The sequence below is a fragment of the Diabrotica undecimpunctata genome, chromosome 1, assembly GCF_040954645.1.
Source record: "Diabrotica undecimpunctata isolate CICGRU chromosome 1, icDiaUnde3, whole genome shotgun sequence".
NCBI classification, from domain to species: domain Eukaryota; kingdom Metazoa; phylum Arthropoda; class Insecta; order Coleoptera; family Chrysomelidae; genus Diabrotica; species Diabrotica undecimpunctata.
The window spans coordinates 96,825,490-96,837,698 of record NC_092803.1 but is presented as its reverse complement, the minus strand read 5'-3'; the positions used below and the strand labels follow the sequence as shown (position 1 = coordinate 96,837,698).

At 30.7% G+C, this 12,209-nt stretch overlaps 3 protein-coding genes across 3 annotated transcripts in view; 1 reads left to right on the top strand and 2 right to left on the bottom strand.

The window, feature by feature from the left end:
* The window catches only part of LOC140451673 (4'-phosphopantetheine phosphatase), a 245,904-nt gene extending 239,548 nt beyond the window's left edge, over positions 1 to 6,356 (bottom strand). Inside the window, exons 1-2 of the mRNA XM_072545518.1 lie at positions 5,448 to 6,356; positions 4,740 to 5,091 (exon numbers count right to left, since the gene is read on the bottom strand). Of these exons, the coding sequence (XP_072401619.1) occupies positions 4,740 to 5,091; positions 5,448 to 5,695 (600 nt within the window). The 5' untranslated portion in view covers positions 5,696 to 6,356. The remainder of the gene's footprint in view (positions 1 to 4,739; positions 5,092 to 5,447) is intronic.
* A 297-nt stretch (positions 6,357 to 6,653) lies between these two features.
* On the top strand, positions 6,654 to 7,985 carry LOC140439752 (uncharacterized). The gene is made up of 3 exons (XM_072529892.1): positions 6,654 to 6,976; positions 7,047 to 7,255; positions 7,313 to 7,985. Exons 1-3 carry the CDS (start codon positions 6,715 to 6,717, stop codon positions 7,922 to 7,924), a joined length of 1,083 nt encoding a protein of 360 aa, XP_072385993.1. The 5' UTR covers positions 6,654 to 6,714; the 3' UTR covers positions 7,925 to 7,985.
* Positions 7,986 to 8,784: 799 nt separating this feature from the next.
* LOC140439748 (uncharacterized) lies at positions 8,785 to 10,893 on the bottom strand. Its single transcript, XM_072529878.1, has 4 exons — positions 10,580 to 10,893; positions 9,917 to 10,101; positions 9,749 to 9,856; positions 8,785 to 9,692 (listed from the first exon to the last, which is right to left on the bottom strand). The coding sequence occupies exons 1-4, from the start codon at positions 10,801 to 10,803 to the stop codon at positions 9,418 to 9,420; spliced, it is 792 nt and encodes a 263-aa protein (XP_072385979.1). The 5' UTR covers positions 10,804 to 10,893; the 3' UTR covers positions 8,785 to 9,417.
* Between the last annotated feature and the right edge of the window lie 1,316 nt (positions 10,894 to 12,209).

Genomic DNA, 12,209 nt, shown 5'->3' with positions numbered 1-12,209 from the left:
TCCTATTTTAGTTTCTTCCTTGTTTAGTTTTCTACCCAGTTTGGCATTGAAATCTCGAATTACTAGTATAAGACGATTTTTATGTTCTTCCATAGCCTTTGATATATCTTCATAAAATAGTTCGATATCTTCGTCATCATAAGCTGTCATGGAGGCATATACCTGGATAATTTTAATTGATGTTCTTCTTATTTTAAGTATGACATAGGCTGTATTCGGGTTTCTTCTTTTCGTCGAGTTTCTGATAGGCCTATGATATCTCATTTTATGTTTGTTAATTCTTCTTCCAATTCATGTACTTTTTCATCCGTAGACATTGATCTAATATTGTATGTCCCTATTGACAGGTTGACGGATTTTTTTGATTTATGTTGTGTTCGTCTTAGTGGGTTTTTGTTTTTATCTATCAAAAGCGAATTATTGCGTCTCCCAGATACCGCGAGGCAGACCTTTGAGGTGTGGGATAATATTATGGGTTATTTCTGGTTTCATCATAATTTACACCGAAATTACTAACAAGAGAGTTCTCTTACTTCCACATGTTCAAATTGATATATAGTACCAACAGATGCTAGTTATATACCATCAGTACTAATAAAATGAAAACTATCAAATTAATGTCAATTTCATTGAATAATCAAAACAATCGAATATATATACCAAAACAACACAATAAAAGTAAAAGTAGAAGAAGAACTAACCGACCCTATTGAAGCTGGTAATGGGATAAGACAGGGAGATTTAATGAGTTCTCTATTGTTCAACCGGATTATGGATGAAATATTAAAAAAGTAAGAAATAAAAGAGGATACCAAATGGGAGAAAAACAAATTAAAATAATCTGCTATGCAGACGACGCAATACTATTCTTTCAAAGTGAAGATGATTTACAACGTATGCTACACCAATTTCATATAACCGCCAGAAAATTTAACATGTTAATTTCCTCAAAAGAGACAAAATGCATGGTTACAACAGCAAGTTTACTAATATGTTAATTGGAGTTTTAAGGTCAGATAATAGAACAAGTGATGGAGTTTTAATATCTAGGTATCATATTATCTAGCTACGGAAAACTCGAAACTTAAGTGGAAGATCCACTGAATAGAGCAAACAGAGCCGCAGGCTGCCTAAATGAAACAATATGAAGAAATAAAAATATCGGGAAAGAAACCAAAGGCAGAATTTACAAAACAGTTATCAGACCAATAATGACATACACAGCAGAAACAATACCTGACACAGAGAGAACAAAAAGGATGTTAGAAACAACAGAGATAAAAACACTTAGAAAAATTGATGGTAAGACACTATGGGACAGAGCTAGAAGTACAGATATAAGATGTAGATACAAGGTGAAGAACATCAAGAACTGGTTAAGAAATAGAAGAGTAGAATGGAAAGATCATATAAGCCGAATGACAACAAATGGAGTAGTAGACATGGCAAGAGACGGTTACCCAATAGGAAGACGATCAGTAAGAAGACCACGAAAACCATGGAACGGCAACTTACTGGAGACACATTGAAAAACAGACAGAGTCATGTCTATATAAAAAGAAGAAGAAGAAGAAGAAAAAGATACACAGGATTGACAGGATAAACAATAAAATAGCTGCAAGAAAGAGAAAATGAATCAGTCATATTAATGTAGAATAGCAGAGGACAGAGTATTTGTCATAGCCTTAGACAAGTGTCCAATTGAAAAAAGACCACAGGTCGTTCAAAAAAGACGGAACTCTAGAAAGAAAATAGAATAGATTTAAAAAAAATAAATAAAAGCATAAACATGTCTTTTCCTACTCTTATAATATTGAAAATACGCAAATAGAACCTTGAATTAAAATGTAACCTTTGATATCTGTGATAAATTCATCACCTGAACAATGGCGCCGATGTATGAAGTTGAAATTTTTTACACCTATTTTAACTGTTTATTTTTTTATTATCTATATATGAGTTACGAACGATATCACAAACCTATTTATTTACCACAAACAGGCTCTTTAATACCTTAAATTATTACTATACAAATCTGATTCGAAATATCGTCAAAAAGTAATACACGGCATGTAAAATTTAAATTTTCAATAAAAAGTAAAATATTAGGCATTACTTATGAGGTTCAAAGAACGAGCCTTTACGAAAATTTAAGTACTAAGAAGATCACCACAATCGGGCATACCCAGGGTAATGATTAAATAATTAATCGGCTAATTCTTCAGTCACCCCTTTAATATGATTTTGTTAAATTGGTCCTTTTTAGGACCAACTATTCTAATAACATATGTTTATAACTGTTAAGGGTATATCTAGAGATCAAGAAACTTTGCTTTACTTAAACTTATCAGACATATGCGCTAAACACGAATCTGACTTATTTATAGTGCAGGAAACACATATAGGGCCTAACGTAGGGTATTTGGTATAAAGCTTATCGCTGAAAACCACATTATAATTATAGACATGCTATCTCTGTCGGAAAAAAAGCAAAGAATAACTCAAAGTAAGAAAGGACAACACCAGTCAGCTTTCAGAGAACCTTTCAACGATGTTGAGCTTGGATCCACCATTTACATATTTAATGAAAAATAATACAACTACCGACATTGAGGATCTGAGCACAAAGCTTATTACGAAATCTAGACCAAAAACACCACAATGGCTTATCCGGATGATGAACAACTGTATTCAAATTATGGAAACACCCAAAATCTAGAGACAAGCCAAAGTTGTTACTTCGCTTAAACCTGGCAAAAACTCCAACGAACACAAAAACTATCGGCCAATATCTTTATTTTATCAGCTATTTAAAATACTTTTGCACAAGATCGTTAATATGATTTCACCGATATTTTAAGAAAATCTCAAATTAAAAGACAAAAGTGGCTATAGATAGGGAAGATCATGTACATTACAAATGCTAAATCTTACCCAACACATCAAAGAGGGGTACGAAAAATATCGGGTATCAGGGGTGGTATTTTTCAATCTAAATGCCGCTTATGACACCTTAAATTACCAAATATTTCTCGAAAAACTATATGATATTCCCTTAGATAACAAACTCACTTATATTATTTGCGTATGCCTACACAAGAGAATATTTTTTGTATCACTCAATGTTAAGAATAGCAGATGAAGAACGGTCTCGCTTGGGGTAGCATAAAAGCACCTACACTGTATAACATTTACCCAAACGATCAACTTATACCAGTAGATAATAGGACTAATATTATAAAGACGATACACCTATTATTGCACAATAAAAATAAACTATGAATCAATTTTCAGCCAAAACCCCTGAAAAACTCATGTGCGCTCCTCAATTTCGCTAACATAGACGCTTTCACAAACTGAACATCCAATAATGTCATGAAATTGTTGAACTGTAGACTTCCTATAAATTTCTTGAAAATAGTTTGTATCCCACGGGATCAGTCACAGATCATTGTTTAAAACTAAAAGGTAAATTGAGGACCAGAAATAATATTCTTCGCAAGCTTGTCAGCTAAAAATAAGGCGTACGTCCTTCCGCCTTTAAAACATAGACGCTTGCACTATATGCTTCTGCTGCCGAATATACCTTGATAGACAAATTAACCATTCTTTCGTTTTGTGCACAACACTACTACCCATTTTAACACAAAAATATCTATTGCAGCACTTAACCATATTTATTTTGAGATAACCTTCTATCGAGATATAGTATACGAGATATCGAGTATACAAATAAGACCAGAACTAAAATAATAAAAAAGCTTTATACAAGATATCGCAGAAGAGTAGATGAAATAAAAGTAGTTTTTATTAATCGGGTGCTTACATAAAACGTACAAAGACATACTCACGTAAACAAAATACATTACGAAATTTCTGTAATAAAAAAAAACATCGAATTCGGCATTGAACTAATAAATTATATTAAATAAAAAAACAATATTTCTAAAAATGCAGAAAAAATAAAATTTTCTATGCAAGCGAACATTCCATTAAATAATAAGCCGAAATCCTTTTGTATCTATATACCTGTTTTTTAAAGAACCAGTTACCTTTTAGTACGTAGTTATACCAGGTAATAAGATATCCTCTGTTACACAGTGTAATGCATATGACATTACACTGTCTACAAATAGTAGATAAAAATAAGGAGCCCATATAAACCGTTCAGGGTATATGTTGAAAATATACGGTATAATCGCACAGTTGCCAAACTCTCAGAGCTTACTTAAACCGATAAACGTATGGTTCAAATATACAATGAAAAAGATCTGAACGACCCCTATAATATATACTCGTGAACTAAACGATATACATTTATGATACAGGGGTATTTACGGGCTCCAAAAAATTTTTATAAATTATTAAACTCTACATGTTGATGAATCGACAGAACCAATATTATGGAATGGTCAAGTGAGCTCCGTATATCGGTATCCACTTGACCACGGAGCTCAATTAAACCTGAATTTTAACATGGGCGGAGTCCACTTTATGCCGTAGATATATATATATATATATATATATATATATATATATATATATATATATATATATATATATATATATATATATTTATATACATATATATATATATATATATATATATATATATATATATATATATATATATATATATATATATGTATATCCTGAATCTATTATTTGTATTAAGTCAGACTGTATATTCTTGGTATATGGACCTAAAGTGTCCAGAATATAATAAAATTTTAACTTACCTTTAACTTATCAACAAATTCATCTAATTTATCTGAAAACCAAGGTCTCTTTTGAATAGTCTTTGTTGCTTCATCAAATCCAAAATTTCCTTTATTACTTTCCAAAATGTCTATAACTATTTTTGCACCCCAATCAAAAACATTTCCAGCCAAAACTCCTTGTATTATCTCAAACCACTTGCTATTAAAGTCCTTAATAGAATCTATCTGTATAATTCTAGATTTAAATTGAGATAAAGCATTTGCACTTTCATTTTCTTTTTGGACTTGCCAAGCATCTTTAAAATATTTTGATCGTAGGTTGTTTTCATTAAACTCCAATAAAGTTCTGATGCTAAGAGGCTTTAAAATACTAAAAATAGGTTCAATTGATAATTAGATTTCAAGAATGTAAAAACTAAAACGGAAATGGTACAAGTTGGAAATCTTCATATGTGTATTATTAAAAAATATCAAAATTGCATGTAACTAGGTGACCTTCTGGTATAAAGATTGACTTTATTCTAAAGGTACGAAATTCATTTTTGTAAGTCATATTTAAAGGATTTCTCTTTTTGTTACATACAATTGTTACTTATTTATGTACCTATTTTATATACTTAAATGCAATGCCTAAGGTGTGTTACACGATATTTGCGCATATTACTGTAAATTTAAAAATAAAGTAACTTCCTAACCGCTAAAGTGGAGAACTGATTTACTACTTACTTGGGATCGGATGTAAGTTGTTCAAGAAGATTGTGAAAATCCTGGTAACAAACTTCTGCTTTTTCTGTAGCTTTAGGATCATCTGGGTGTAAATATTGAGCTTTACTAACAAATTTTTTGACCATTTGTTCTAAACAGGGCAACCAATAGTTCCTTGCTTGTAAATTGTCAACCAAATTTAAAGTATCTGGATTATAACTTTCTGGATTTTTAAGCAAAGGACATACATACTTTTCATTTCCAGTCATTATGTGAGTAAGTGTTTTTCTGCACTTCAAACAATAAAGGATGTCATAGACTCTTTATCAAACTTTGTTGTATACATTAGGTGTAATCTTTTTAAGTACACTAATGTATGTTGTTTACTTACTTTATTATTAATACTTAATTTTCTTAAAATAAGATCTCATATCATTACACAGTTCCTTAGATAAAAAATAAAAACTACAATTTTTTGGAATATTTACTTTGTTTTTCCCTTATGGAATTTTATCAATGGTATTTTCATTAATTTGTGGTTATATTATTTTGATAAAAATATGTCTACTTATCCATATCTTAGGAGGTATTATTTTATTACAGTGTAAATTTTTAGGAGCACTATTTTGTATAAACTGCATTAGTTTATTCCATATTAACTATTATATAATTAAATGATATATTCAACTTTCAAATTTTGTACTGGTGTGGGTATTCTAAAAATATTTAAATTTTTTTTAAGCCTACGAGGCCGTAATAGTATTCATCTTCGAACATGTCAGACCAGACAGTGACAGAGGACAGAGTTGGCCGAGGTTGGTTTGGTGTATTCTGGTCAGATGCAGCAGCAGGTGACACAAAAAACTCAAATAGAGGTGAATAAAGATGAAATTCCTAATTAAATAGTTTCATGTGTATTTATATTTATTTATTAATATTTTAAATAATTTATTAATCTACCAAAGAAAAATATTTTACTCATATTAAAAAAATGAAATTTTATGTCACATACACAGAACTATTAGGGAGTTTTTGTAACTACCTAACGTAACGTATCTCCCTATACGTAAAGATCTAACGTATCGAAGAAGATGAACGTTAAATTGAGAGTTTTTGTTCTGCACGTAACGTAACGATGGTGTTGCCCTCATCGAATTAGTGATAAACTAATAAGTTGACAGCGTCAGCAGTCTATAGTGTCAGTCTTTTCCTTGTCACTTATTACGATCACAGAATACTCCAGTTGGATATTAACAAATATTTTTTTGAACAATTTTTAATTTTGGATATGGACGCGATATTAAATGTAGGTGCCTTTATTGATGATGAAGAAGACGAAGACTTCGAAGATGCGCTTCTTCTCCACATCTTGCACGATGAAGAGCAATTAGGAAATAGAGCAATTTTATATGGCCGCTTCAGTTTAAATAACATGTCTGATATAGAATGTAAAAATCTTTTTCGCTTTGCCAAAAATGATATACCGAGACTTGCTAGGGCTCTCGATTTACCAGATATTTTACAAATTGAAAATGTCACGTCTGTATCAGGTAAGTTTCACTGCTGCAGTCTCTACACAATTTTTTAAGTGATGAGTCAAATCAGTGTAATTTGTTTTAGGAATCGATGGATTATGTATGCTGTTGCGACGATTTACGTACCCTAACAGACTTTCAGATCTAGAGCCTCTTTTTGGATTTTCCGGATCTATTTTATCACAAGTGTGTACATACACATTAAACATAATTTCCGAAAATAAAGGTCACATATTAGTGGATTTAGGGAATGTTCCACATTTAAATTATGAAAAATTAAGTGAATATTCTCATGTTAGTATAAAAACGTTCTTGTAAACAATGGAAGTTTTTAATGTAATTAACTTTTAGGCTATAAGAAACATGGGATGTCCACTTGATAATTGTTGGGGGTTTATAGATGGTACAGTCAGACCAATTTGCAGACCTAGCATTAACCAACAACTTTATTACTCTGGACATAAAAGGCTCCATTGCCTTAAGTTTCAATCTGTCCTCTGTCCAGATGGAATTATTATTAGTTTAAAAGGTGCATTTGAAGGCAGGCGGCATGATGCAGGTATCCTTAGAGAATCTGGATTATATGAAGAACTGGAGCAAAATGTCACATTTCCAAACCATCGGTTTTGTTTATATGGAGATCAGGCATATGGTTTGAGAGAGTTGTTACTCAGACCATATACTGAACATGAAATTAGAGGAAATCAGCAGAGGCAGCAGTTTAACACATCCATGAGGGGGCTTCGTGTAGCAGTAGAATGGGGTTTTGGTAAAGTGATACAGAACTTTGCATTTCTAGATTTTAAGAAAAACCAGAAAATTCTTCTTCAAGAAATAGGGAAGATGTATAGTATAGGAGTGCTATTATCAAATTGTCACACATGTCTTTATGGTGGAGAAATACCATCATATTTTGGCATAGATCCTCCATCCTTGGAAGAGTATTTAGGTGCAAATAATTAAAGTATGTATTGTCAATATGTATTTTTGAATAATTAAACAAAATATTTTTTATAAATTAAAACCAGATTTATTTAAAATTGCCTCAATTAATTTTTTTTTTTTGGTTACTAAACAAATCTAGCTGCACTTGCATCTTTTTCCTCCATCCTCTTTCCCATTTCTCAATCGAAATTATTGCCCCTGTAACATTTTTTTCCTCACTTGAAGTGCCAATTGTGAGAAGTGATCACTAGTTCGTAAAGGCCACAGTAATGTTCAGTATTCCTAAAGTAGAAAAAACATTGTATAAAAGATCTTACCTATGATAAGACAAACCTCAAAGTCAAAGAAATGAAAGAAAAATATATAACAAAAATTGAAAATCAACTAAAGACATATAAAAGAACTAGTTGTGGAAAATAAGGATTCACAAGATAAAAATAGGAGTAAATAGCCAAACATCAGAAGTAATTGAAATGAAGAAAGTTGTAAGACAGGTGGACCCTCTGTCAACTACTCTCTATAACATAGTATTGGAAAATGTACTAAGAGATAGTAAAATTCATAGAAAATGAACAATATACCATTTAAGACATTAGTTCTTGACATATGCTGACGATTTGGCTACAGTAACGAGAACAAAGAAAAAGGTAAAGAGGTAATAATAAAATTCATAAATACCATAAAGAGATATGGTTTAGAAATAAATGAAGAAAAAACTACATGGTGATGAGAAATGGCAAAGAAGCAGTAGAAAACCTTGAAATTAGTAGCAGTGCTGAACAAAAAAATTTCCAAATTTGAGAACAAAGATAATTTAATTTATCTAGGAGTGAACATAAACAATAAAAATATAGAAAGCAGAGAAAACATTGACAGAATTAAAATCCAAGATACTATCAAGAAAAACAAAAGAAAGGCTCTACAGAACTACCATGAGACCAGTTATGCTTTATTAGTGCAAACTATGAACACTAAATAAGAACTACTAATGCCAGAGGTATCAGAACAAAAATGTTTCTCAAAATATACAGAATAAAAAAAACCAGACATGAGTTAGAAAAAATAGCTCAAATTAAAGCCCAAAGAATAAGAAAGCTGGGGCATGTAAAAAGATTTCCTGAACAAATAGAAACAAAACAACTGCTGAGAAGAGACCAAACAGGAAAAAAATGGAAAGGGGAGGCCTAGAAAAAATGGATAGAGTAGAAGACAATTTAAAAGAATTTAAGATAGGACACTGGGAAACTAACACAATGAATAGAAGAGTCTGGAGTGGAATTGCCAACCAAGCCTTGGGCGTTCACAGCCTGTGAACTGCGAAGACCCATGAAGGAATAGGAAAGATTTATAGTGTAGGAGTGTTATTAACAAATTGTCAGAAATATCTTTATGGTAGGGAAATACAATCACATTTTGGCATAGATTCATCATAGGAAGAATATTTGGGTATAAATAATGAAAGTAATAAATATTTTTTAGTATGACCTTTTTAATTATTAAAAAAATATTTTTTATAAATTAAAACTAGATTTATTTAGTATTGCCTCTAGTAATTTTTGCTGGTTACTAAATAAATCTAGTTGAACGTTCATTTTTTTCTCTTCCATTTCAATACGTTTTTCTCTTTCCCATTTTTCTAATTTAAATTGTTGTTCTTGCAAAGTTTTCTCCCTCTCTTGGAGTGCCAGTTCCCTACTCCGGATTTCATACCACCGATCATTTTTCTTTTGTAAATATTCTAGTGTGGATTGCTTTAAACCAACATTTCGTTGTTTTCTTGTGGGAGCTACAAATAAATTTATGAAGACATATTTCAACTAGTGAATATGAAAAATAACATACTTAAAATACTCCTTTTTTTCCCTGGTGTATCTTCAATTTTCAGCATCCGACTTGTTCCCGGCTCCTCATTATTTATTGGAGCCTCACAATCAATTATTTCCTCATTAACTGTAATATAAAAAATGTTTAAAACAACTTTGTTTAATTTATAGACAGTCTCTAACTTACCATCAATTGTAGATGTGTCATTAAATATATTTATTAATGCGTTTTCTCTTGTTGTTATTCCTTGTTGGTGGCTGTTTGTCTGACTTTTACCCTTGACAGAGGGTGAAAGTGCAAATTCCCTTGACAATCCAACTATATGGTTTAATAGATCATCCATTTCTGAAATTTCTTCTTCAACTCCTGATCTATAAAAACAAGGACAACTTCAGTGCTTGTATTTAATTTTGTTTATTTAAATGTTTATACAAGAGTACATTAAAAAATACAACAATGTTTACACAATATACAATTAATTATATTTAAAAAACATAAATAAAAATGATGATATTGTATTGTTTTAATTGATTTTATTTAAATATAAAAATGTGCTTTTATCTTAGTTTTGAATTTTTTTATTTTGTTTATACCTTTTAATTGTGAAGGTACATTATTGTACATCATAATTTAAATAGTTTTCTCCACATTTATTTGAAAATTTTACTGAAATTAAGTCATTATCTAGTAAAATGATTGTGGTTATCTCTATATTTCTTAAATACAAGATTTGTTTGTTTTATTTTTATAATAGATAATAAGCTAAATTTTAAAAATAAAATATGAAGTTCCAATAACAAAGAATAATTACTTAAATTATCCAAAGAGTCAAACAAAATATATACTTACTTAATTTGAAGTTTCTGATCCCTCTGGTTAAACTTAGTAACTAAGTTCTTGACACGATCTTTTATAGCTCGTAGGCTTGCATGTTTCCCAGTTATTTGGAGCATATTCATTTGAATCAAACTCCACCTTTCTGGATGCTCATAAGGGTTCTGACCTACGACTTCCTTCAACAAGAACAAATCATCTTCATTGCTGAAGTGAAGTCGTTTCCTACTACATTCCATTATTAATCAAAACAAATATAATTACAATTAACCACAAATGTGAAAAAAAACACGTGCCACATGAACTGATGAAAAGTGGATGTTGATATTTTGCCTATTTTCTATTTTGGCACAGAATACTAATCACAACATAACTTAGTACTCTGTGATTTTGGTAATCGGGTTCGGGTAAGATCCCCTTGTGCATTCGATAATTTTCGGCTCGATAGGGATGCGTATGAACGTACGTATCAGCCCTTTACGTTAGGTAATACGTATCTAGATACGTTAGTTCAATCATTAATGCGCATGCTTATATGTCAAAAAGATACGTTACGTATACGTATTTGCTTGCACAAAAACTCCCTATTACTTGCTATTATGTAAACGTAAAGCCACTGCCAGTAAAACCATGGTACAATGAATACACAAGGTATGATACCATGGTACAATGAATACACAAGGTATGATATTGCGCATGACATTTGACACTGGCCCAGGAGTGTGACGTAGTTAAGATCGCCTGAACCACCTCGAACCCATTATTACAGCTTAACGTACACATTAATTTTGAAGTTATGGTTAAAAAGTGATATAATTTTTTTTAAATGTTTTGTTTTGGTTATAATTGAATAAAAAATATATTTTCAGTAGCGTAAAACCTTTACTTCTCTTAGAGATTAAGGCAAAATATTTATTTTTGTTTTCATACATATACTAATAATATAAGTACTCTTTTTGTATGCAAATCCCTTGAAATTTAAAAATTTTCTGCAGAGGAAATACTGTGAATAGGTAAATAGTAGATTTGCTTATTCTGATTCACTGTCACTCACTTCCAAGCAGTTTTACTGAAATAAAAACAAAAGAGAGTACAATAGAGAAAAATCAGTTTTACAATTCATTATGGTATTTTAGATGAGTTATAATGAAATTTAGTAATTTAGTAATTTAGTAATTTATCACACAATATAATAATATGAAAATAAGACACAAATTAGTTCAAACGCAAAACACAATAAATATCGACTTCAGGCGACTTTACACCGGCAAGACAGAAAGCTTGTATAAAAACAAAAGTTCAACAATAATATCGGTTATCAATGGTGACTATTGCAAATTGCAAGTTATGAGATAATAAATATATTTTAAAGTATCTTAATACTGAATGAGTCATCTATTTTATAATAGAAAAATAATTTAGATATATAGGTATATGTGTCTTTATACAAATGGTGTTTAGTTACTATTTATTTATACTGTATACTTAGTATATAGTAGTTATTTGCCATTGTATATCTGGTTTTGTACCTTTTTCAAAGTACGCTGTGCAATTGCTTGTTGCAATAGTGACAATGAAGATAAAATCTTTAGGTTTCATACATTTCCTAAAGATAGCGTGACCAGAAAACTGTGGATTATATCTT

What these genes read in the sequence shown, in the direction of transcription:
- LOC140439748 (XM_072529878.1), bottom strand. Translation starts at nt 10,803, where the DNA reads ATGGAATGTAGTAGGAAACGACTTCACTTCAGCAATGAAGATGATTTG. An exon ending in GATCAGAAACTTCAAATTAA is followed by an intron (nt 10,102 to 10,579) that starts GTAAGTATATAT and finishes TTGTTTTTATAG; the next exon opens with ATCAGGAGTTGAAGAAGAAA. An exon ending in GAAAAAAAGGAGTATTTTAA is followed by an intron (nt 9,693 to 9,748) that starts GTATGTTATTTT and finishes ATTTATTTGTAG; the next exon opens with CTCCCACAAGAAAACAACGA.
- LOC140439752 (XM_072529892.1), top strand. Translation starts at nt 6,715, where the DNA reads ATGGACGCGATATTAAATGTAGGTGCCTTTATTGATGATGAAGAAGAC. An exon ending in AAATGTCACGTCTGTATCAG is followed by an intron (nt 6,977 to 7,046) that starts GTAAGTTTCACT and finishes AATTTGTTTTAG; the next exon opens with GAATCGATGGATTATGTATG. An exon ending in AATTAAGTGAATATTCTCAT is followed by an intron (nt 7,256 to 7,312) that starts GTTAGTATAAAA and finishes ATTAACTTTTAG; the next exon opens with GCTATAAGAAACATGGGATG.